General features: G+C 43.5%; 1 protein-coding gene across 1 annotated transcript; it reads left to right on the top strand.

The window, feature by feature from the left end:
• Window positions 1-388: 388 nt before the first annotated feature.
• CCDC197 (coiled-coil domain containing 197) lies at window positions 389-20,540 on the top strand. Its single transcript, XM_065402369.1, has 9 exons — window positions 389-498; window positions 3,304-3,349; window positions 5,323-5,499; window positions 6,113-6,270; window positions 12,780-12,862; window positions 16,280-16,449; window positions 17,750-17,860; window positions 19,719-19,835; window positions 20,346-20,540. Exons 1-9 carry the CDS (start codon window positions 389-391, stop codon window positions 20,538-20,540), a joined length of 1,167 nt encoding a protein of 388 aa, XP_065258441.1.
• Window positions 20,541-26,470: the final 5,930 nt, after the last annotated feature.

The following is a 26,470-nucleotide window of genomic DNA, read 5'->3' as shown; positions in this document are numbered from 1 at the left end:
TGTGTCCCGCGTTCTCTTTTAGAACGCGGCCCAGGGTTGCTAGGGGAACGCCGAAAGAGGCCGGCTACTGAAAGGTAACTGTAGCAACAGCAAACTCACCTCCTCCCTCTTCTCCCCCTCCCCCCACGCTCGCCCGCCCGCCTTCCCCCGACTCTTGTGCGTGAGCTCTGCAGGAGCTTTGCAACGCGTTCTGAAGCTGCTACTAAAATAGACTGCTCTGCATCGCTCGTGCAGTTAAAACAATGCACTTCTAATTGCTTTGCTGTAGTTAGACGTCTGTTGCAAACTTTTTCCCTTCTGCAGCAGGAGAACGACGCTGCAAAGCACATGGCTTGTGCATGAAGTATTGCAGGGAGGGAAAGTCGCCAGCTGGATTCCCGAGCTCATCATGAGTGACCTGGAGTCCCTGGCAGTGCCAAGGAACGATCATCCTAGGTACTCACTGCAGCTGGAAAACAGGAGGAGGAACGTTTTTGTAACCCAGTTAGGGGAACACAGGTAGGTGATGTCACTTGCACTCACGGTTTTATTTCCTTGAATCTAAAGTCTAAAAGGGGAGTGTTAAAGTGAATGTGCCTGAGAGACCTGAGTTTCAGAAATTGAATTCCCCTTTCCCTGTGTGTTTCTAGACATTTAGAATAAGAAGAACAGATTAATTAGTATTGAAGTAGCCTTTATGGTAGACATATAAAAATAGCTCCCTCCCCTGGGGATCTGCCTTGACTGTGGAGTTTGTGTCTCAGGGGCTGAGCTATCTTGGATGATGCTTTTAGGCTGGACAATTTAGTCAGATTGAAGCCATCTCAATTTCGACTATAAAATTATTGTTTGTAACATCTGAACGTGTCCATGTATTGTATCTGAATCGATCTTGCAAACCCAGAGTAGAGTAGAAGACAGCAAGGCAGTTAATCATTTAAACTTACAAGGTATAGAAGATAGTATGGAGTCTATTAAAAAAAAAAACCCAACCATGCATAATGAGACTCATATGCACAATTGGCAAACTCAGCCCTGGAAAAGTCCAGGACAAATCTGGGAAACTGAATATGTGCAGCAGCTGCTGCATATGTGTGTCCTGTTAATCTGTCTAGTTTGCTGTTTGTAATGTGGCCATCAGTATGGTTTCTGTTTGCCAACATACTGTAGTTGTGACATAAGTATGAATCTACCATGTCTGGTTGACCTGCTGGCTGTCTAAAAAGTCATGAGAGGTCAAGGATGCATAGTCCTCATGTATTTTGGCAGCCATTTCTTTTTTTATAAAACATCTTTTCAAAAGAATAAGTAACATACCAGACATGCCCATTAGTTCTAATTGTGCACATTTAAGGGCCATATCTAGAGTTTTATAGCACCCTAGACTCAAATATTTCAATCCCCAGTAATACAAGGCTCAAGGCTTCTAACCCTCATGACCACAAACAAACCAAAATGGAAAATGATAACTTGAGACATTTTGCAGTGGGATTAATCTTGTAATGGAAACTTAAATTCTTGTTCCAGTTCTGCCTGACTCTGTGCCCAGGGGCAGGTCACCAACTGCCAATGTTTCACTTTTCATATTTGTAAAACAAAAATAACATTCATCTATCCAGGTACTTATTTGAACATTTGAGAATACTTCTGTATGTCTTACGGTGTTGTGAGAGCACTAAATTAATCTTTTATACAGTGTTTAACTAAGGACACCAGGGCAAACTTCTAGTCTTAAGAGAAGTGCCAGGAAACCTTTAATGTGCACACAAGAGGTCTCTTTCAGAGTCTCACACTATAAAGAGCACTGAACTTAACTTATTGGCCATAGAAAGATGAAGTGAGTCTACCCTATTGGGATTTGAACATGTGGATTTAAGTTTTATTAATGACCTTGGCGCAAAAAGTAGAAGTGTGCTAATGAAATTGCTGATGATACAAAGTTGAGAGGCATTGTCAATACAGAGGAGGATCGGAATATTATACAGGAAGATCTGGATGACCTTGAAGACTGTAGTAACAGAAATGGGATGAAAGTCAATAGTACAAAGTGCAAGGTCATGCACTTAGGGTCTAATAATAAGAATTTCTGCTACAGGCTAAGAGCTCATCAGTTGGAAACAAAAAAAGAGAGACCTGGGTGTGGGGGTCGATTATAGAATGACTAGCCATCAATGTGAGGCAACTGTGAAAAAGGCAAATGCGCTCCTAGGATGTATTAGGGAAGGCATTTCCAGTAGAGATAGAGAAGTATTAATGCCATTGTACAAGGCGTTTATAGGACCTCCTCTGGAATACTGTGTACAGTTCTTGTCACCCATGTTCAAGAAAGATGAATTTAAAGTGGAGCAGGTGCTGATTAGGGGAATGGAGGGCCTATCTTATGAGAAGAGGCTGGAAGAGTTTGGCTTGTTTAGCCTAGCAAAAAGAAGGCTGAGGGGGGTTATGAGTGCTCTGTATAATTACATCGGGGGTAAATACCAGGGAGTATGAAGTGCTATTTAGGCTAATGGATAATACTCTCACAAGAACAAGTGGATATAAACTTGCCATGAAAAGATTCAGGCTGGAAATTAGAAGAAGGTTTCTAAACATCTGAGTGGGGAGGTTCTGGAACAGTCTCCCATTAGGAATTATGGGGGCAAATAACTTAATTCTCTTTAAGAGAGAGCTGGACAAATTTGAGTATGATTGTATGAGGGAGTTGCTTGTGATTGGGGGGCGGGGGAAGGGGCAGGGCTCAACAGCCCTGGGACTCACTCCCAGTTAATACAGGGATGGCCATGACTGGAGATGGTACTCTGGTGAGGTGGGCCAGGGCTCTGAGAGGGCACCGAGCATTCTCTCTCTCAGGTGCTTGGCTGGCTGGTTCTTGCTCATGTGCTCAGAGTCTAACTGATCACCATGTGTGAGGTCGGGAAGGAATTTTCCCCCATGTCAGATTGGCAGTAACCTTGGGAGGTTTTCGCCTTCCTCTACAGTGTGTGCATGCAGGTCACTTGCCAGCTACACCTGGGTCCATCTCACTTAATCAATTCCCTGCCATGGCAGGGGATTGGGCATTGGTGCATCAATCCCTCCTATTCTCAGCCTGTGGCACACAATAGTCTGGTCTCTTGTGGGTCTTATTTACTTTGGTCTAATTTTCTTTGTTGGGTTTAGTGTGTGGGTGCTGAGTGTTGTTGGTGGCCTGTGATATACAGGAGATCAGACTCAACAATCTAGTGTGGTCCCTTCTGGCCTTAAACTCTATCACTCTGATCTGGCCTGTCAAAAAGGTGTCCTTAATTCTCTCCATGTAAAAGTGACTCTCATTTGTTTTCCCAGGGAAGAAGAGGATAAAGACGTTACTCATATCCCCATCATCAGCGAGGTTAGATGTGGGTTTTTTTGCCTCCTCCTTTTGTGTCTGTGTGTCACAGGGAACATAGTTCAAGAGCTTCCCCTTCAACAGGGTGCTGTGTATGTGTCATCAAGACTCAGATCACCTGTGTCTGTCTATATGGGAATTGTATGGCCCTCATTGGTGTAGGATCTGAGTTTGGTGGCTGGATAGCTGTGTAGGGCACCTGAAAATTTGGGGCACCACCGAGACCATAGGCGATGACTTCTCATCTTGCCCGGGGATGCTGGACCGCCCCCCTCCGCTCCAGGCCCCGTCCCCACTCCACCCCTTCTTCCAAGCCCCCGCCCCACCTCTTCCTGCCCCTGCTCCATCCCCATCCCACCTCTTCCCCGCCTCCTTCCCTGAACGCACCCCATCCCCACTCCTCCCCTTCCCTCCCGGAGCTTGAACACCGCAAATCAGCTGTTTGCGGCACTCCGGAAGCACTGGGAGGGAGGGGGAGGAGTTGGTAAGCTCCGGGCCACTGGTGCGCGAGAGGCGTGGGGGGAGGAGGGTTGAGGGGAGGAGCTTGGTGCCAGTTCCCCATGGGTGCTCCAGCCCCAGAGCACCCACCCACGGAGTCCACATCTATGACCGGGACAGCAGGTAAGAGCAGGTCAGTTCCTGCACATCCAGCGCACGCTGCAGCCTCCTTACTAGGCAGAAGGCGGGGCCATATTCACAGAGCCGAATGTGCCGGCTCAGGGGTACCAGTTGCACTGGTATAGGTGCACCAGTATAGGGGCACCAGTATTCACAAAGCCAAATATGCCAGCGTAGGGGCACCAGTTTAATAATACTGCATAGGGCCCCATAAATCCTAAGGACAGCTCTGTAGGTGAGACCGTGGAACCCTTTTCCTCAGGAAAATTACCTCAGCGCCACGTATCAGTTGCTGAGCTAATGTGATGACATAGTTGCAGAAAGTTCCTTGAAAGGATGCTGCAGACAGCTCATACAAGAGCTCTGTTCAAATGTGGGCCTCTCAACCCTAGCCAAGCCATGTCATTCTTTATATGGGGGATTTCTTTTGCAAAAACACCTCAGTGCTCTTTTTCATACACACACAAATACGAGAGGCCAATTAACAAAGAGCATTAACAAACCAGTGTGGGCACCAAGCTGGAAAAATATATTCTGATAAGGAAATAAATTTCAGCTTCAAGCTTCCAACTACCATGGGCCCAATCGTGACATCTTTAGTTAGGAAGACTCCCACTGACCTGAATGGCAACTTTGCTGTGGACCTCAGTAGAAAGTAGAGCAGACTTTTATTAAGAACTTCAGGACTGGGCTAAGAAAAAAGACCATGACAAACCTCCTGAGGGTTTAGTGACACCTGCTAATCACTTCTTTGTAATTGGGATGTCCTGTCACATCTTAACGCCTTAACACCATCTTCTGAAGCATCTCATCCAACATGGTAAATTCTGATTCTTCTCTCATTTACCCCAGTCGAATTCCATTAACCAAAATGGAGTTATTCTTGAGTTACGCCAGTGGAGAATCAGGTCCTGTGTGCATTGCATCGCCATCAAGACTGGATTGTAGAAAATGTTGCCTGTGAGGAAATAAATACAGCCCAGCTGATATTAAGCCCCTGCACTGATATATAGCTTATGTCCCTCTGTATAAATTCTTTTCTCACATTGTGGTCACATTTGGCAGGTTGGGAGCTCTGGGCCACTGTCTGCTCTCAGTGCAGTCAAGGAAAGCTCTGTCATTTGCCTTAATAGGATCAGGACTTGGCCCTAAAACTGCAGCATTCATGTTCTTGTTTGAATCCTTGTTTTCTTATTTTAATCCATACCTTGAGGGCAAGGGGATAAAAATTATTATTTTGTTTAATATTTTAAGACAAAAAGTAATGATGCACTGAATTTGTTTTTATGCAAGACCCATGGGAACTTCACAGGAATTTATGTGCCTCTATTGATTTGAAAACCCAATTCCACTTGTAGGCCCCCAGCAAGATTCTTGAGACTGATGCAAACTCTTTGCAAAAAACCTTGGTTCTGAAGAAAGAGGTTGAAGTTGATCGTGTCACGGCAGAGCTGATTGCTAAGAGGCAGGAATTTAAAGAGCGGATGGAAGCTGTGGCTCAGCGGAGAGCACAATTTGCCAAAAAGCAGCAGGATGTAAGCATCATTTCCCATCTGTGTTATGAGAAGAGAGCACGCAGGGTCCCTGAGGAGTTAGTCTTGGTCTTTTCACATTCCCAGGACTCTGCTCTTGTGGTTTGCATATCTGCACACTTGCTTCTGGGCCTGGTGTAGTCAATGGTGCATTTGAGTGCTTGGCAGAGTCATGTTGGAGCAGGCAAGAGCTGCAGCCTGGTACGCTTTTTCCCAAGTGAGAGCAATGTGCTCTCCTTCGCTCTCTGTCTGATCACACTCACAGTGATAAGAATGACTTTCAGATTGCTCCATCAGCATTGGGTTGATCCTGAAGGCCTCTATAGACTGACACTGCTCTCCTCTGCTTATGCAGTAAAACATGTAGGGCTAAATTCAGCAGTGACACAAATGTTGGTGTCAGGTACCTAGTGGGGACCTGATCCTTCATCCTACAGGACTATAAATGGAAACAAACCTTGGTCTTTGAAGATTTGTAAAACTTTAGTTTAACAAGGATCAGCAAGCAGAACACGCACACATTTCATTGATTTTACACATAGTCCCTTCCCTGAATGGAGTGTTGCCCTGGTTTATTAAATATGTCATCTTTTTTTCTTTTTCTTTTTTTTGCCAGAGCAGGAATCAAGCTCTTAAATTTGACAAGTTTCTTAAAGAAAGTGATGTGAAGAGGAGGCGTGCACTCCAGAAATACCAAGCAGAAGTAAAAATGAATGAAATAAAACAGAGGGAGATAGATAAATTGGTAGCAGAACTTGAAAAACTCAAAGTCAGGTATGCAGCAGACCCACCTAGGGTTATCTAAAGAGTTCACTTTCCACCACCCACTTAAAGAGTTTTACTATTTCATTTTGCATATGTCTTTCTAACCTGTGTTTGTGTCTTAGAAACCTAAACTTCAGGTTTGCATTGTAGTAATCTAAACCCTGAAAGTTCAAATACTAGCAGGCTTAACTCAGTTTCTCAGGTAGATAACTTACATTCCACGGAGTGGTAAAACCTTCAGAACAGAGCTAAACCCCCAGATTTGAACATGTACACATTTTGTGAAAGCTTAAATCAGAAAGTCCAGAACGTTAAGAACATAAGAATAGTCCTACTGGGTCAGACCAATTGTTCATCTAGCCCAGAATTCTTCTTCTGATGCCATTGCCAGATGCTTCAGAGGGAATGAAGAGAACAGGGTAATTAGTGAGTGATCCATGCCCTGTCTTCCAGTCCCAGCTTCTGGCAGTCAGATTATGGGACACCCAGAGTATGGGGTTGCATTCCTGACCATCTTGGCTAGCCATTGGTGGACCTAGCCTCCATGAATTTATCTAATTCTTTTTTTACCCAATTATACTTTTGGCTCTCACAACCTCCCCTGGTAACAGCCCCAGGTTGACTGTGTGTTTTGTGAAGAAGTACTTCCTTTTGTTTGTTTTAAACCTGGTGCCTATTAATTTCATTAGGTGACCCCCGGGTTTTGTGCTATGTGAAGGGGTAAATAACATTTCCTTATTCAATTTCTCCGCAACATTCATGATTTTGTAGACCTTCTATAAAATCCCCCCCTTAGTTTCTTTCTAAGATGAACAGTCTCAGGCTTTTTAATCTCTCCTCATATGAAAGCTAATCCATACCTCTAATAATTTCCAATTCTAATATATCTTTTTGAGATGGGCTGACCAGAACTGCACATACTATTCAAGGTGTGGGTGTATAATGGTTTTATATAGTGGCATTTTGATATTTTCTGTTTTATTTTCTATCCCTTTCTTAATGGTTCCTAACATTCAGTTAGCTTTTTAGACTGCCACTGTACATAGAGCAGATGTTTTCAAAGAACTATCCACAGTGCTCCAAGGTCTCTTTCTTGAGTGCTAACAGCTAACTTAGACTCCATCGTTTTGTATGCATAGCTGGGATTATGTTTTCCAATGTGCATTACTTGGCATTTATCAACACTGAATTTCATCTGCCATTTTGTTGTCTAGTCACCCAGTTTTGTGAGATCTCTTTGTAACTCTTCACAGTCAGCTTTGGATTTAACTATCTTGAGTAACTTTTGTATCACCTGCAATCTTTGACTTCTCACCAGGGATCCTAGCTTTCCGTGATTAAAAAAAAAAAATCTCTGACAAAAAAATGAAAATCTGTGTTTTTCCACAGTTAAATGAAACACTGAACTTTAATTTCCCTAGCCATAATATGTATAGGTATCAGTTGAACACAAAGTTTTATTGCTATATTTACAATTTTTGGGCTGACAGCCCAAGCCCGCCACCCATTGGCCCGCTTGGCCCATTCTCCTGACTATCCGCATTTTTGATTATCCGATCTGGCCCCAGTTCCAATTAGATCAGATAATCAGGGTTCCACTGTATATATTTTTATTTTTTCACAAAATGTAAAAACTAAAGATGCTCTATAAAAATGTTGTTCCTTGTTTTTTCCATGGCAAGCGGATTTCTAAGATCCCTGCTTCTCACTGTTTACCCCTTTTTTTCAGATTATTTATGAATATGTTGAATAGCTCTGTTCCCAGTATAAATCCCTGGGGGACACCACTATTTACCTCTCTTCCCTGTTAAAACTGACCATTTATTCCTACCCTTTGTTTCCTATCTTTTAACCAGTTACTGATCCATGACTCCTTACTTGAGGGACCTTGTCAAAGGCTTTCTGAAAGTACAATACACTATATCCACTGGATCACCCTTGTCCACATGCTTGTTGACACCTTCAAAGAATTCTAATAGATTGGTGAGGCATCATTTCCTTTTACAAAAGCTGTGTTGACTCTTCCCCAACATACTGTGTTCATCTGTGTGCCTGATAATTCTGTTCTTTACTATAGTTTCAACCAATTTTCCAGGTGCTGAAGTTAGGCTCACCAGCCCGTAATTGCCAGGATCATCTCTGGAGCCTTTTTAAAAAATCGGCGTTACATTAGCTATCCTCCAGTCATCTGGTACAGAGGCTGATTTCAGCGATAGGTTACATACCGCAGTTAGTAGTTCTGCAATTTCATTTTTGAGTTCCTTCAGAACTCTTGGGTGAATACCATCTGATCCTGGTGATGTATTACTGTTTGATTTTTCAATTTGTTCCCAAAACTCCTCTATTAATACCTCAATTTGGGACAGTTCCTTAGGTTTGTCACCTAAAAAGAATGGCTTTGGTCTGAGAGTCTTCACCATATCCTCTGAAGGATACTAGTGGAGACTGATGCAAAGAATTGATTTAGCTTCTCCACAGTGGCCTTGCCTTTCTTGAGTGCTCTTTTAGCACCTCAATCATCCAGTGGTCCCACTGATTGTTTGGCAGGCTTCCTGCTTCTGATGTAATTTACACAAAATCTCACAGCATTTTTTTTTATTTTGCTAGTTGCTCTTCAAATTATTTTTTTGGCCTGCCTAATTATACTTTCACACTTGACTTGCCAGAGTTTATGCTCCTTTCTATTTTCCTCAGTAGGATTGGCTTCCAGTTTTAAAGGGTGTCTTTTTGTCTCTGCCTCTTTTATCTGTTTAGCCATAATGGCATTTTTTTGGTCCTCTTGCTGTTTTGTTTTTGTTTAATTTAGGTACACATTTAGTTTGAGCCTTTAGTATGGTGTTTTTAAATAGTTTCCATGCAGTTTTCAGACATTTCACTCTTGTACCTGTTCCTTTTAATTTCTGTTTAACTAGCATCCTTATTTTTGCATAGTTCCCCTTTTAGAAGTTAAATGCTACACTGGTGGATTTCTTTGGTATTCCCCCCCCCCAAGGATGTTAGATGTAATTACATTATGGTAGCTATTATTGAGAAGTTCAGCTATATTCATCTCTTGGACCAGATCCTGGGCTCCACTTAGGACTAAATCAAGAATTATTTCTCTCCTTAGGAGTCTCAGGATCTCCTGCTCTAAGAAGCAGTCGTTAATGGTGTCTAGAAATTTTATCTCTGTATCCCGTTCTGAGGTGACATGGTCCCAGTCAATATGGAGATATTTGAAATCCCACAGCATTACTGGGTTTTCTGTTATTATAGCCTGTCTGATCTCCCTGATCATTTCACAATCACCATCACCATCCTGGTCTGATGGTTGGCAGTGTATTCTTACTGCTATTTATTCAATATGGAATTTCTATCCAGAGATTTTATGGTATAGTTTGATTCATTTAAGATTTTTACCATATTTGACTCTGTGCTTTCACATATAGGGCCACTGCCCCACCAGTGCGACCTACTCTGTCATTCCTGTATATTTTGTACCCTGGTATTACTGTGTCCCATTGTTTATCATCGTTCCATCACCTTTCTGTGATGTCTAATATATCAATATCCTCATTTAATACCAGGCACTCAAGTTCACCCATCTTAATATTTAGACTTGTAGCATTTGTATATAAGCACTTACTAAATTTGTCAATATTTAGTTTTCTGCCTTCTACTTTTCTCTGTGTCATTGGTACCTAAATGTACCACGACCACTGGCTCCTCCCCAGCACTGCACATAAGTCTATCTAGATGTTTCGAGAGCTCCGCAACCTTCACACCCGGCAGGCAATTCACCATGTGGTTCTCCCAGTCATCACAAACCTAGCAATCTATATTTCTAATAATCAAATCTCCCATAACTGTTAGCTGTCTCTTCCTAATAACTCTGTAGGTTGGTCCCATCTCTGCTTAATAACAACAATCAAAGAGACATTCAACAATCAAAATCAAACAGTATGTTTCATAAGACCTGAATTTTCCATGGGGCCTTTGGTCAAACTTTCCTCTCTCCCATGTACTTTTACTGTATGCTGCTTTTGCTACATTCTACTCCGTAGGCACTTTAGTTAAAAAGGGGTGACTAGTCAAGACAATTATTTGTGAACATTTTGCAAATTCACATCTCTTTGATTTGCTTTTGAGTGATATCAGAAGTAGTAGTTGATAAGCGTCATCCAATCAGGGAACAGAAGCAATACCGTGCGACACAGCTTGTGTATTGAAAGATAGAATGTTTGTTGCAGCCACTTAGTTACACACACTCAGGCTGGAATTTGTTTGCAAAAAATATTAGTGAGACAACTATGAACAAAAGACGTGTAAAAGTCATGCTCCATTTGTGGACAGCTTGCAAACATCGCTATTTATTATTTATACTGTGGTAGCACCTAGGAGCCCCAGTCTTAGATCAAGGCCCCATTGTGCTAGTCACTACACAAACACAGAACAAAACGACAATCCCTGCCCCAGTGAGCTTAAGAACAAAGGGCTAAATTCACTGAATAACTTGTACAGGTTCTGAAGCTCTTAAGGCTTCCACCAGAAACTGAGAACAGGGCGATAATATTAAAAACATGGAATTTAATATAAAATAAATAACACCTATTTAATTAATCCAAACCCTCCACTTTTAATGGAGCTGGTACAGAATTACCATACTAAATCCCTGAACAGTTCAGCACCTTGATGGTGAATTTAGGTCCAGCTGTCCACAGAGCACACATGTTTCATTTTACAGATGGGCAAACAGGAGATTAGAGAGACAAAGGGGTTTGCACAGGAAGTCTGTGTGAGAGGCAGGAATAGAATCCAAATCTCCTGGTCCTGGGCCTTAACACGACTGTTCTTTTTTTGCTATTTACCATCAGAAGATAAAAGCTCTTGTGGCTATGGGGGAAAAATGTTTGTCATGGTTAGATTCAAAAGAACATAAGAAGGGCCATACTGAGTCAGACCAAAGGTCCATCTACCCTAGTATCCTGTCTTCTGACAGTGGCCAATGCCAGATGCTTCAGAGGGAATGAACAGAACAGGGCAATTATTGAGTGATCCATCCCGTCATCCAGTCCTAGCATCATATATTCCGAGACCAGAAGAGACCATTCTGATCCTCTAGTGTGATGTCCTGTATAGCATAGGCCCGAAAACTTCCCCAAACTAATTCCTAAAGCATATCTAAAACATCCAATCTTGATATAAAAATTGTCAATGATGGAGAATCCACCATGACTTTTGGTAAATTGTTCCAATGGCTAACTACACTCTCATCATTATAAATTCATACCTTATTTCCAGTCTGAATTTGTCTAGCTTCAGCTTCCGGCCATTGGATCGTGTTATAACTTTCTCTGCTAGACTGAAGAGCCCACTGTTAAATATTTGTTCTTTATGTAGGTACTTATAGACTGTAATCAAGTCAACCCTTAACCTTTTCTTTGTTAAGCTAAATAGATAAACACAAAGGGTATGTCTACATAGCAAAGAAAAACCTGCAGCTGCCCGATGCCAGCTGACTCGGGCTCACAGGGCTTGGGCTGCTTCATTGCTGTGTAGACTTCTGGGCTTGGGCTGTAGCCCGAGCTCTGGGATGCTCCCACCTCGCAAAGTCCTAGAGCCTGGGCTCCAGCCTGAGCCCAGACTTCTACACAGTAGTGAAATAGCCCCACAGCCTAAGCCCCACGAGCCGAGTCAGCTGGCATGGGCCAGCTGCGGATGTCTAGCTGCTGTGTAGATATACCTAAAGAGCTCAATTACCATAAGACATGTCTTCTAATCCTTTAATCATTCTTGTGGCTCTTCTATGAACCCTCTCCAATTTATCAACATCCTTCTTGAATTGTGGCCATCAGAACTGGACACAGGGTTCTATCAGTGGTCGTACAAGTGCCAAAACCAGAAGTAAAATAACCCCCCTACCCCTACACGAGATTCCCCTCTATATGCATCCCAGGATCACATTAGCTGTTTTGGCCACCACATCGTGCTGGGAGCTCATGTTCAGCTGATTACGCTCCACGACCCCCAAATCTTTTTCAGTCACTCCTCCCCAGGATAGATGGGATGGTCCCGTGGTTCAAGCAGGCCACTAGAGTCCTACTCTCATTGGTTATTGACAAAATTCCCATTGACTTTATTGGTACAAGGTCCCAAGAGTGTTGGGTTCTTGGCTTTGTCACAGACTAGCTAGATAATCGTGGGCAAGTCACTTAACCTCTCATTGCTTCAGTTTACTCATTTATGAAAATACACTATGACTACAATAGTACAGTAATGCTATTCTAACAACACTAACTTCTGCGCGGTGTTGGGAGGCTGAACTGATTGGGCACTTTTGGATCTGATGAAGGATGCTATGTCATTTATATGCAACATACTTACACCATTATTCACATTACTATAAGGGAAATCCTTTCCCATGAGTAGTGCAAGTGTGACAAGAAGCCACAATTGACACAGGGGATTCATGTAATTAGCTCCTTGTGTTCTCATTGGTTTTTATTAAACTTTAAATATTTCTTGCTGCATTTTTACAGACAACAGAAGCTGCAGAAGAAGGTAGCCAAGCAAAAAGTGTATGAGGATTTCCTACTGAAAGTCATTGACCAGTTGCCTGACAGTAAGTGCTCTTACACTGCATCTGCAGTCTCCTTAAGTGTAATAGTAGTAACTTTCACTGACTCATTTTGCTCCTGGCCACATAGCCTAGTCATCGGTACTTTATTTCTGCTCTGCTCTGCATGTTTGCTATGGAAAGAAAAGTCCGACATGCAGCTTATCCTTGGAATAGAAAATGATGAGGTTTCAGGCAGTTCTTAGCTCCCGTGGGAGTTTGTTCCACAGCCATGGACCAGCCCCCCACGAAAGCTAAGCTTTATCCTTGCAGTGGGCAGATCCATTGTGCCCAGCAGTAGAGTGATGATCCACAGATGACTCCTGCCAAAGCTTCTGGGGATCTTTTAGGCATCCTTGGCCCAGACCATTTCTCCTTCCCTATTTATTAAACAATTAGGGTCACTAGAAGATGCTCCAGACTAACTTCTCACTCAGTGTTTCTCAACCTGTGAGTTGCAACCCAGAGGTCGCAAGGTCATGAAAGGTAATCAGGGGTGGGTGAAGTAGAGGGAAGCATTAAATATTTTATTACAATATAAAGTAAAGGAACTCTTTCTCCTCCACTTCTTGCACACTCTTACCCTCCAAGGGCAAGCATTCTCTGGCAACATCTCGAAGCACAAATAACAATGATAAGCCTATAGAGTTTATCACTGATACCTTGTTACTCTTGTACTAAATGTAATGGGATCATGAACATCTTTGCTTTTGACTTGGGCGTCACCAACCTGAAAAGTTGAGAAACCCTGTTTTAGCTTACAGGAGTGATATTTTGGCTGATATAAGCTCTTCTAGTTTTAAAATATGTGGTTTATCTTTCAGTTTATTCCTATTATAAGTAAATACAGTGTAGCTTGTTATTTGCATATCAGATAAAGGATCAGCTACTTAATTAATTTTTCCAAATCTCAGATTCTGCCTTGTTACTTGCACATTCCTCATAGAATAAGAATGTGCTTAAATGCATCAAAACATCCATCTGAGTTCTTTCGAGTATGTCAGGTCTTGGTTCTCTAGCCCAGACTCAAGGCTGAAGTGATAATTGTGCACTAAAAGGTAATCAGATTATCATAGATATCTCTTCTGACAGCCATTTAACATCTAGTCAGGTGTTAAGTCTATAGATTATTCATCTCTTAGCAACATTCAGAACCTGAGCCATGGAAATTTACCAGCTTCCCTTCACAACACGGTCACGTTTGCGTGATGCGATCACCTGCTTAACTCAGAATTCATGACTAAGAGTAGATTCTTTTAAGCAGACTCTTCTATGCCATATTTTACTTTTTGGTACAAAATCTTAATTCTTGTCCCATCCTATTGCTGGAGAACCTGGTTCTTCTGATTCTGCACTTAGATTCTCTTGCCGTTATATGATATCAATATTCTGTCCTGTGAAAAACTCTTATAGCCTCTGACCAAGCTTCCCACAAGTGAAATGTCCCTGTAATAGAACCAGTGCCATCCAGTGGTGGAGAGGTGCAGCTACATTTCAGTACATCTCTTAAAATGGACTGCATTATATTGTCGTAGAGACATAATCATAGAATTTAAGGCCAGAAAGAACCACCAGCTCATCTAGTCTGACCTTCTGTATATCACAGGCCACCAACACCACCCAGCACCCACACACTAAACCCAACAACTGAAATGAGACTAAAGTATTACAGCCTACAGGAGATCAGGCTGTTGTGTGCCACAGGCAGAGAATAGGAGCGACTAATGCACCAATGCCGAAGGCCCCTGCAATGGCAGGGAATTGATTAAGTGACATGGACCCAGATAATCCCGGCAAGTGACCTGCACCCACATGCTGCAAAGGAAGGCGAAAACCCCCAAGGTCACTGCCAATTTGACTTGAGGGGAAATTCTTTCCTGGCCCCACTATGGTGATCATAGACTCTGAGCACATGAGCAAGAGCCAGTCAGCCAAGCACCTGAGAGAGAGAGAGAATGCTCGGCGCCCCCTCAGAGCCCTGGCCCCTCTCCAGTCATGGCCATCCATGATGCTTCAGAGGAAGGAGATAACCCCAGCTCCCAGAATCCATTGGGGGAGGGAGTGGAAATCCCTTCCTGATCCCTGCAGTTGGCCAACTGACACCCTGAAGCATAAGGTTTTAGGAACATAAGACATAAACTGCAATTGATCACTGGGGCTGCTGAACCCTGCCCCTTACCATCACAAGCAGCCCTGTCATCCAATCATACTCATAAATTTGTCCAGCTCTCTCTTAAAACTAATCCAGTTATTTCTCCCCACAACTCCTATTGGGACATTGTTCTAGAAGTTTACCCTTCTGATGATTAGAATCTTTCTTCTAATTCCAGCCTGAATTTGTTCATGGCCATTTTATACCCATTTGTTCTTGTGCCAACATTGTCCTTTAGCTTAAATAGCTCTTCACACTCCCTGGTATTTATTCCTCTACACCTCGATATATTTATTGAGAGCACTTATATCCCCTTTCAGCCTTCTCTTTGGGAGACTAAACAAGCCAAGCTCTTCCAATCCCCTTTCATAAGACAGGCCCTCCATTCTCCTGGTCATCCTAGTAGCTCTTCTCTGCATCTGTTCCAGTTTGAATTCATCTTTCTTGAATATGGGTGACAAGCAGAGGTGAAAGTAAGCCGGTACGGTACGGCGTACCGGCAAGAGCCAGTACACCGCGCCGGACCGCACCCACTTCCGCGGCGGGGATTTAAAGGGCTCTGGGCTCCCCGCCGTGGTGAGCCCAGAGCCCTTTAAATCCTGCTTGCAGCTCCGGCGGCCGGGCTGGGGCCGGAATTTAAAGGGCTCAGCAGTCCCGCGGCTGCAGGGAGCCCAGAGCCCTTTGAATCCCGCCTGCAGCTCCGGCAGCTGGGCTAGGGCCGGGATTTAAAGGGCTCGGGGCTCCCCGCAGCGGCGGGAGCTCCGGGCCCTTTAAATCCTGGCCCCAGCCCAGCAAGGCTTGGGGCTCCCCGCAGCCGCGGGAGCTCCAGGCCCTTTAAATCCACGCCTGAGCCCGGCTGCCGCGTGCAATTGGCCCCTCCTGGAAGGTGTGGGAGTTGCAAATACACAGTATCTCCCCTGAGCCACTCGGGGTATGTCTACATTGCAATAAAACACCCACGGCTGACTCATGTCAGCTGACTTGGGCTTGGGCTGCTGGGCTATAAAATTGCAGCGTAGCTGTTTGGGCCTGGGCAGGAGCCCAGGCTCTGGGACCCGGTGAAGGGGGAGGGTCCTGAGCCCGAGCCCCACGAGCCCAAGTCAGCTGACATGGGCCAGCTCTGGGTGTTTTATTGCAGTGTAGACATACCCTCAATTGCTTAAAGGATCCGGTACATAACTTGAAAAGTGAGGAAAATAAAGTGTCTCTAATACCTGGTAAGCTAAGTCTGTTTTCCCTTTGTGCTGTGTTTCCCCTGTGTCTCACTACAGACTATCTGGAGTATGGTGCAGATTCTGTCATTGGAGCTATCAGACGGCATGAGACGCTGTCAGCTACAAACCAGACCTTGATAAAGAACTTGATCACCCTGTCAGATGACTTTGAGAAAAGTCAGCGTGACCTTGAAACCTTGCAACGGGAACATGATACCACAAAACTTGTAATGTTATCAAGCATGTTATTTATGGTATATTAGATAGTAGTTAGTCCAAGAGAGTTAAGCCAGGGTCTGATTCTGTGAGATACTGAGCACCAGCGACTTCCACTGAACCCTTAGCTGGGGTCCATCCCCCAGCCCTCCAGGTCTGTCCTGGAGTCTCCAGCATTAAAGATTAATTAAAGATTATGTCATGTGATGAAACCTCCAGGAATATGTCCAACCAAAATTGGCAACCATATGTAACTGTTGAAAGGGACAATGATTTCTGGAATATTGCTGATCACAAACACTATGTACATTCTCATCACTTGATCACCCTGGGCAAATTTCTACTCTCATATGAGTAGTATCAATCTCTATGGCACATTCTGCACTCCATCCCCCATCAGAATGTCCCATGGCTATTGGGTCAGGCAGGCCCAAGGGCAGACTATGTAGTAATGGTCCACAGCATGGGTCTTCTAGCACAATGTAGACCTGCGCTTATAAACTGTGGCCACTGAAGGAGATTCCTGATAGAGAAGAGTTTCTCCGGGTGTTTTATTTTTAATACAGTGAATAATCCTTAACCTTTTCTGTTAATAAAAACAGAGGGCTAGATCCAGGCTCCTACAAGGGAAGGGGAAGACTTATGGTTCCAGCTCTTTGGGGCCCTTGTTTATTCCCCTGTTTGTTGGCCAAGATGGTGGCCATCACAGTAGCATTTGAGTTGCACCTGGAGGCATTGTTCTGTCAAAGGTCAGGAACCTGGCATTAGGGGCCAAATTCTGTGCTCAGTTATATCAGTGTAAATCCAGAGTGAGGGCTTGTCTAAATAAGGAAGTTGACCCAGAATAGCTATTGTGGAGTTGCTCCCTGTTGTGGACACTCGCCTGCAGGAATAAGAGTGTTGAAATACTTCAGAATCGCTATTGCTCTTTAAATTTGCACCCTACGTTGTTCCAGAATAACTTCCCATGTGGACGAGCTCTATTGGAGTTGCTTTGGACTTATATTACTGTCATTGAGAGCAGAATGGCCCAGTTTTTTTCAGAGTCATGGCAGGCTGCAGGGCATGCTGGTAGCCTATACAACACTTGTTGAACAGGTCCAGCCTGTGCTTCCCCCAGTGCAGCCATGGGGCCAGGGAAAGACTTGCCTTTGAGTGTAACTCACAGTTAGTGACATAGTTTGTTAATCTGTAAAGTGCTTTGGGATCCTTCAAGTTGAAAGGCTCTAGGAGAATGAGTGACACTAGGGCTAGACTCCTTCTGCAGTGCAAAGCACATCCCCAGTGGGCATTCTTGTTTACCTTGCCTAGATGCTGATTAGGGAACTTTCTGAGCTTCAGATGAAATGCAACAGAATACAGGAGAAAAACGAGCAGCTGGAAGTCAGTATTAACCACGAGAAAGGTCACTTCAGATATCAGGTAAGTTCAAAAGTGCCCCTTCTGTTCCTTCCAGCAGAACACAAGTTATGGATAAAACAGACGAGACACATACCCTAACTGAAAAGACTGGCACATGAGTGAGATCACAAACATTCAGGGCCTGATCCTCCTTCCTTGGAGGCAAGTGGGGGAGCTGGCAGCAGGATCAGGCCCAGAATTCATTAACTTGCCCATTGTTCTAAGATACACAAATCATCACTCTTCTTGGTTTGCTCTCCAACTTATTATTTACTTTCATCTAGTTTGTTGTTTGCTGTTTGCTAAACTTCCAAGTCAGGGCTAGTCCTCACTGAAGTCAGCGGAACGTTGTGTGAGTAAGGAGCTCTGGGTTTGGCCCTACGTTGTTAAACTTCAGTTCTTTCCAAAAGGACAATGTTAAAGCCAGAAGCTACCATAAAATCTGCAGCAACTTGCTCCAAACACTACATCTTCAGTGGTTTCCATGGATGGATTCAAGCCTTGTTTACACTGAAGATTTGCCTCTGTTACAGCGATAAGTGACTAGCCACTGGTATAGCTGCACCACTGCAAACCCCTACTGTTGCCAGCAAAGAGGCTGTAGGCCATGACTTGTGGCCAGTGCAGTCTAGCCCAGTTTCAAGCAGTGAGTTTGAACTTCGAGTGGCTTTTCTTGTCTACTCTAGGAGTTTGTACTGGTGAAGAGGGCTAGTCACTGATTGTCCAAACTGGGGATTTCAGTCAAGGCCTTAGGCACAATCCTTTCTCCATACAGACAAGTTTTCTCCCAACCTAGCTCCCAGCTGACACCTAGAGAGACTTTTCCCCAGTCCAACCCTATAGACACACTGTCTTCCTCCACTCCATGAGTTACTACCCAGTTTTCCCCCTCTCCCTCTTGCCCTTTTTTCCCGTCTCCCTCACTAGCCCCTCCCAGAGCTCCCTCTGGTTTCCCCTTTTCCCCACTCACAGGGCCGGCTCCAGCTTTTCTGCCGCCCCAAGCTAAAAAAAAAAAAAAAAAAAAAAAAGCCGCAATCGCGACCGGCGGCGGCAATTGGGGGAAAAACAAAAAAAAGCCGCAATCGGCGGCGGCTGTTCGGCAGCAGGTCCTTCGCTCCTAGAGGGTGTGATGGACCTGCCGCCCCCGAATTGCCGCAGGTGCCGCCCCTCTCCCTTGGCCACCCCAAGCACCTGCTTGTTAAGCTGGTGCCTGGAGCTGGCCCTGCCCACTCATCCCTTCATCTTCCTAGGTTTCACTCTCCTGCAATGCCCTACTTCTGTGCCTCTCCCCACCCACAGCTGCCACTTAGCACAGCACATTCTCACTAGTGCTGCTGCCTCTCATCACCAAGTGAGGCAGCCACAACAGCAAGTGGGAGCCATGCCATGGGCTGGGGCATGACAGAGAGCCCAGGCAGGAGGCAACAGGGGCTTGTGGGAAAATTGCTAAGCTCTGCAAGCCTGGCAATCTGGAGGGACCCCAATCTGACTAGCCCCATGGGGGAGAAGACATCTGGGAGGGGGGAAAAGCAGTTAGGAGGGGGTTTCGCAGGTGTAGGATGAAGGGCCAGTGTCGTCATTAGCAGTTGCTGAGGCTGAGAAGGGCACAAAGTGAGGAGGAAAGAGAGAAGCTTGGGTAGAACGGAGGGCCCAAGAGAGGGATGTAGGAGGAAATGGGGGCAGAGATATAGGCAGCAGCGCAGTTGGGTCGCACATTGAGGAGAAGCTAGATCTCACAGCAGAATTGTTACCCAGCCAAACTCCTGTGTAGTAGCCTTGAGAGACGTTTCCTCATCATGGAGGTTGGCAATCCCAGGCACACTTGTGCGCAAAGTGTTCTGTGGGGCAAAATTCACCAACGTCTTTTATGCCTTTACAGAGTCAAGAGCTAGGCAGCTTGTTGTTAGCTATCGCCAACCTGGCTGAGCAGTGCCACACGCAGCATTATGGCCCCTTGCAGGAAATGGAATGGTTGTCAAAACTGGACATGATCCAAGTAAGTAACAAACATTGCTGTAGCATTAATAGAAAAGCTGCTCAGGATAGCAGGGTGCCTGCTGCTAAGGGAATACAGATTGTATAGGCAGCTAAAATTTAAGCGACTCTGATGTCTGGCTCATTCAAGGATGGGTGTTTTGGAGCCTTCTAGCAAATGCAGTAGTGCATGTACTAGCAACATATGTAGAGGTTAGTTATATACACAGTGGGAGAGGGCACACTGCATAGCAGTTAAAACCTGGAACTGGGAATCGGGAGATCTGAGTTCAGTTCCCAGCTCTCCTAGTGACTCACTGTGTGAATCCGAAGAAGTGGGTTGTAGCCCACGAAAGCTTATGCTCTAATAAATTTGTTAGTCTCTAAGGTGCCACAAGTACTCCTGTTATTTTTGTGTGACTTTAGGCAAGTCACTTCATGGCTCTGTGCCTCAGTTTCCCCATCTATAAAACTGGAATAATATTTCCCTATCTCTCAGCCATTCCACTGCACCTCTCTCTCTTTATACTAGGAATTCATTCTGGAAAAAAAGCATATCCAGCAATTAGCGACTCAGCCTGATGAATCTGGGGCATTGCTATCTAGTCTTGGAGACCAAACTCAGAGCAGAAAAATGGGAATCACCAAGAAGTTCCGAAGCCAAGTTCCAGCAGGCAGTGGTGGTGTAATACAAACTCCTAAAAACAAGGGGAAAGCATCAGTGTGACACTGTTTTGTATTAATGTGTTGTAGTTTCCAAAGCAATGGAAGAGAGGAAATATACAATCTTCCTCAGACTTACTGACTTTTCTTACTGTGAAATGCTTCTTTCTAGTGCCTTCATTTTTAATATTTGTGGCTTCCATACACTCACAAGTTTGGCATCCGTTCACACAATTACTGGACTGTAACTCAAAAGGCAAAAAGCCCACCAATAATGCAAATGAAAATTACATTGGTTTTGCTATATGAGTATAGGATTAGTCCATTACTAACTGTGGGTTTCATCCATGGCACCTCCAGTGAAATTAGTAAGGAGTCATTTATGATATTCCATTCTTTAACCAAAAAGTAAGACTAAAATAGATTCAATAAAACATATTGGACCACAGTGTGAGAATAGTTAATTTGTTGTTTGTAAAACATACACTAAGATCCTTATCTGAAAATTGCTATGTGAATGCCAAGTATAATTATGTTGCAATGTGTGTTTTTCTGTGGACTTGTTTGAAATTACATCTGGGGACAAGTTCTCAGCTATACTGATTTACAGCAGCTGGCCCGAGACTTTTTCAATGTCATAACAAGGGTTTCAATTCCCTGTTGCCAAGGGGAGAAATTGAAACAGAAGGTACAAAGTGACTTATCAGCTGGAAAAGCTGGAGGAACTCAATGCCGATAACAAGAAGTTCAGTACTAGGTTAATGGCTTTTGACTCAGTTCAAGTATAATATGAGTTTAATAGCTCAGACATTCAGATGCTTTCTCGTGGTCAAGTCTCCCATGACACCTAAGGAGTTAGCCAACTAATAATGGCTTACATGCAGGGGGACCATTAATATTAATTTATTATATTAATATTGTGTTTTTTCCTCCCATCCTTCATCTGTTGCTTGTCTTCCTTGATTGTGAGCATTATTACTTATTGAATTACCATTTGTTTATTGTTATATGTTACTGTGACATTCTGTGAACATTCCCTTACCTTAATTGTGAGCTCAACTGTGAGAAGTAAATTTATAGGCCCAGTTATTATAACATAGCCCGAGTCATGGACCAGCACCTCATTGTGCTAGGTGCTGTACAGATACAGAACAAAAATTGCCCCACTGCACCCTCTTGGGAACTAAAGCAAGGGCTCAATTTTAGAACCTCATAGATTAATTATCCTCAGCTCGGTCTCACTCCTTTCCCAAAACAGAATCATTGCTGTGTGGTGTTCTTCTAAGAATCAAAAAATTGCTGCTTATTGTTGAGATCGGAAATTGGTCTTATGGTGAAGGTGTGGGAACAGAACTCAGAAGAGCTGGGATTTTTTTCCTGGTCCACCACAGCCTTCCTATGGGACCCTGAGCAAGTCAAGTCACCTATCCGTGTCTCAGTTTCCCCATCTGTAAAATGAGGATAATTCTTCCATTAGGTGTAACTCAATAATATTTGTAAAAATGCTTTGAGAGTCTCAGGTGGAAGGTGATATGGTTACATTAACTGGGGTTATTTATCACTGGTCAGTCCACAGGTTAGGAGCTTTGAAAAAAAGCTCTCAGAAAAGACCTCTACTGCATGACTGCCCCAGAACACAGTAAGAGGGACATGGGGAAGTCAAGCAAAGCTGTACAGTAAGAGTCTCTTAAAGGGAAAAAAACAAGTGGAAAGAGCTGGGGAAGGAAAGCATTTTTATTGCCTAGTACATTAGAGGAATGCTTCAACAGCAGTTTATCCATGTGAAAATCTGGCCCGCCAGTAATTCTACCAAAGTCCATGAGCTGTGGGGCAACATAAAAAGGGGCAGTCAGGCAAGTTAAAGTTATGTGAGGCTTAATTTACCAGGGTAACGTGCACTCAGCTTCACCAAGACTTTTAAAAAATCCAGAGCATAGGCTTTGTACACCTTACTCATTCAGGCCTCTTTCTCCACTCTCTTCTCTTCTCCACCATGGGCAGATATTCTGCATTTCCTTTGTGTATTACACCTTCCACATCTCCCAGCATACCCATACAAAGTTTTACAAAGGAGAAAACTGATGGGTATCATTTTTATTGAAAAAGGTGCAATGCATCACTCTTTGTTTGCACTATATAAACTAGGACTGGTCAAAAAAATTCCCATCAAAGCTGTTTTTTGATGAAAAATTGGGTTCTTGACCAATTTAAATTTTTCACTAAAAAATTAAAATTTTTGTTGAAATATTTCAGCTACAAACCAAAATATTTTGGCTGAAAATGGGAGTTGTGGCACCTCAGAGGTGTTGCAGTTTGCTCCTCATATCCCCTTTCTGCACTTTATCTCCCATATTGCACCATAACCAGGAACTCCATGATGTACAGCTTCTCCTCACCAAGAGGGGAGATCATGGAGCATGACGAATTCACTTCAATAATTTGATTTTTATTACAATGTTGTTGGATAACATTGACGTTTATTTTAAAGCAGTTTTAAAAATTACTTTTATCAATTTAAACTTTCACAGTTGCAGGAAATGGGGGGGTCACACGTTTAACAACAGTAGATGTTGAGATTCAAAATGTTGAAGCTTTAGACCTGTTAAAACACAAATTGTGAACAGCACATGTCAAAATATACAAAGTAGATATGCTAAAATCAAACTCTAATAAGTTCTCAAGCGGCATTTTTCTTACCTTGCCTATCTGTACATTTCTATTATTACCGATGGAAATATTTTGTGTTGGTTTGTATGTGTATGGTGAAAGTGACATTTACTGAGATTTACCGGTAAAAAAAAATTCGGAGACTAATTATGAGAGATGTAGTGCAGCTGATGATCCTGGCACATAGCGGAGCAAACTGCAGGTGGTGCCAGAGGTCATGTTTTCAGGGAAAATCTTTGAGTTTTCAGAGGGAAAAAATGAAATTTCTGAGAAAACAGACTTTTTTTGTTTTCATCAGAATTTTCCACGGGGGGAAAAGACATGCAGATGAGCTCTAATGTTGAATTCCGGGACATGTGGACTGTAAGTGAGACCAGAACAGGGCTTAAAGTCTGGGTTTCATGCTTACTTACACCCATATAAAGCTGAAGTGATGGTTATCCCAGATTTACACCAGTGAAACTCGGAATGGAATTTAGCCCTTAAAACTGCAACAACATAAGTCCTGATTCTCCTGGCATTACATGTGTTTAGTCATTTACACCTGGACAAAGTGGTGTAAAATGCTACCAAATCAAAGTGCAAAGGGGGTGTAAAATGATGCCATTCTGATCTGGATGCATTCTACCTCAACGCTGCACAGCTATAAATAACTATGCATGCAGGGGAGTGGAGCATCAGATGCACAGTAATTTATACAGTCCTGTTATAATAATGAATGTTGCATTCTTCAAGGCCTCAGCCAGTTCACAAATGGTGCAGGGACAAGGTGTGGTCTAGTAAGGTCTGATGGGTGTCTGAACCTTGCTCCCACAATTCCCTCGGTTGCTAACAGGGATCCTACAATATGCCGTGAAGGTTGCCCACAATGCAATGAGCCTGGAGGCATTGGGAAGGACTCTGATACCTACACACACTATACCAGCTTACATCAATGCAGTGTGGCCCGGTGTAGACACGAGCATGCCCTGGTGCACAAGGAGCAGTGTGAACACACTCAACTCAAATAGCTGCATCAATTTAATTGAACTAATATAACTTTCTTTGGCAAAACTTCTATGTGCAGACAAGGCCTTGGAAGAAGTCAAGTGAATTACACCAGCTGAAGATGCTGGTCCTGAGCATTGATCAGTTATGTTCTCAGTTAATATCTGCATAAAGCAGAGTTATTCCAGATTTACACCTGTGGAAGAGATCCCAGAGTTTGGCCGTCTGCCGTTTGCTGATGTGTTTACTTGTTTTGAAACTGTGACTGTCAAGTGAAATTAAGTGGATTTCTTAGCACATTTGTCATATTACTTGTGCATACATTTTCCAAGCAATGTTTCTGCAGTTATAAAATAAATGGAGAAAGCCGCAATTGTCTTACCTTTTCAGACTTAATTAAAAACAACGACAGGAGCTAGAACCTATAGTTGAATCATTCCCTCCCCTTCCCTCTCCCACTGCTTCAGCTATTTCTATGTGCCTGCCGGTTGGGATGATCTTATTATTACTACTTTATTCTACTATTTTGATTGATTGACTCTACTACCTTAGAAATGTAACACCACCACCAAATAGTTCCCCTTTACTCCATTGCAGTAAAAAGATAAATAAAGATAAATGCTTTCTAAAAAAATTGTAAAGCACTGTTTCTCTGCTGCTTTATGCCATCTGGATTTGTGGAGAAGTCAGATGCGCCTGCCTTAAGGCTGCTCTAAATTATCTTCTGGCTGCATTGGCTTCTTAGGGGTCATCTACCAAGGGAGGGTAGCTGGAATGCAGTGTGTTTTGCTCCCACTTCCTGACCCCCACCCCCTCATCTGTATGGTGGGAGCAGGAAGAGGAGGCTGACAGTGTTGTTCCAGCAGCTCTCCACTAGCTGAAAACCCCCTTATGGAGGGGACATTCATCAGGGGTCATTTATAGCTCCTTTTTGCCAATGGAACAACTTAAAGGGGCTTCAGTACAGCTGAGAATCAGGCCCTTTGCTTTGTTTGTTTGTTTTTTTTGGTCAAAATACAGTTAACTCAAACTCCTGAGAGACACTTGGGAGAAAAGCTCTCTTTGGTAAAGATTCAACATTCTTTCCCCTTCAGTAAAGCTCTGTGAAATCCCTGTTTTTGCTGGCGGTTTCTCTAGGGAGAAGACAAGACTTGACACTCCTGCTACTTCTTTGGTAAAAAGCAAAAGCAATTATTCCAGGTCTCTGTAACAGTATGATCTACCCCTTTAAAGGCCATGGGGCCTGGAGCCAGACAGCCCTGTTCTGAAGCGGAGCCTCTTTAAGAATAGGTGTTTGGACCTGGTAGTGATTATTAGACCCAGCTGGGAAGGGATCAGGTGACTGCCTGATGAGCATCTGATTCCTGTAAAGATAGAAAGAGGTGAAGGAAGCAGGTTAATACCTGGGTAAGGAGACTGCTAGGTGGACTTTCCAGTCTACTGGAGGAGTGGGGAAGTGCTGTCAGGAGCTGGGAGGCTCTGGTAAAGAAGTGGCTGAGTCAGGTGAAAGGTAGCTCTGGTATTTATGTCAAGCTATTTTATTTTAGGGTTTGCTAATTATTGTTGATGTCACCACTAAATGGTGCCTTAAAGAAAGGGCCTGAGCAGACTCGAAGTGTGGTGTTTAAGCCTTCATTGGCTAGGGAGATGGGCCAGCAGCCTGCATCTTATATCTAGCTTCGCTTCCTCCTTCTTTCTTCCCCCCCCCCCCAAAAAAAGTTCTTTGTAGAAAGCTTATTTTAACCCTTTGTTGGTTCCCCTCTCCATTCTCCATTGCTGAATATGTTTATACAGGACTATCTTCGCTAAAGGGTCTGCTTTCCACCTTAATGTATTGGCATCAGTAGATCCCTTAAAGAAAGATTGAAGTAACTAATAATAATCTAGAATAGTATTGATGTGGGACTTCATACAGGTATGGATGGCACAGTGAAGTGGAGATCCAAGAAGACTTTGATGGCATTAGCCAAGCTGTTTGGATTAATACTGTGAACTGTATCTCGGGGGTGTTCAGAACCTGGATTTGTTCCATGCCCATCTTTCCTACTTGTGGCAGATTGATCAGACTTTGTGTGCAATGCCCTGAGTTGTTTGACTCAGAAATGCTGGGATAAAAGTGCATGCTGTAGAAACCTAGGAAAAGTGCAGGTAATATGTTCATCCTATGTCAGACATGTCTCTCCTCTTTGCTAGGTAATTGTCAGGATAAGAAACATCATAGCTGAGTTTATCCATAGAACAATGGAAGACTAATTTGGACTATCCTGGTGGAAATAGAAATGTCAGGTAAGGTATCTTCCTGATTATTGGAGGCTAAAAGGAGCTGGTTGACTCTGGGTA

The sequence above is a fragment of the Emys orbicularis genome, chromosome 4 (genome assembly GCF_028017835.1).
Source record: "Emys orbicularis isolate rEmyOrb1 chromosome 4, rEmyOrb1.hap1, whole genome shotgun sequence".
NCBI classification, from domain to species: domain Eukaryota; kingdom Metazoa; phylum Chordata; order Testudines; family Emydidae; genus Emys; species Emys orbicularis.
The sequence above is the reverse complement of the archived record's forward strand: the minus strand, read 5'-3'. Positions and strand labels throughout refer to the sequence as shown.

Bases quoted from the DNA above. Each gene is read 5' to 3' on its own strand.
- CCDC197 (XM_065402369.1), top strand. From the start codon at position 389: ATGAGTGACCTGGAGTCCCTGGCAGTGCCAAGGAACGATCATCCTAGG. The intron at 6,271-12,779 runs GTATGCAGCAGA...GCATTTTTACAG, and splicing joins CTTGAAAAACTCAAAGTCAG to ACAACAGAAGCTGCAGAAGA. The intron at 19,836-20,345 runs GTAAGTAACAAA...TCTTTATACTAG, and splicing joins CAAAACTGGACATGATCCAA to GAATTCATTCTGGAAAAAAA.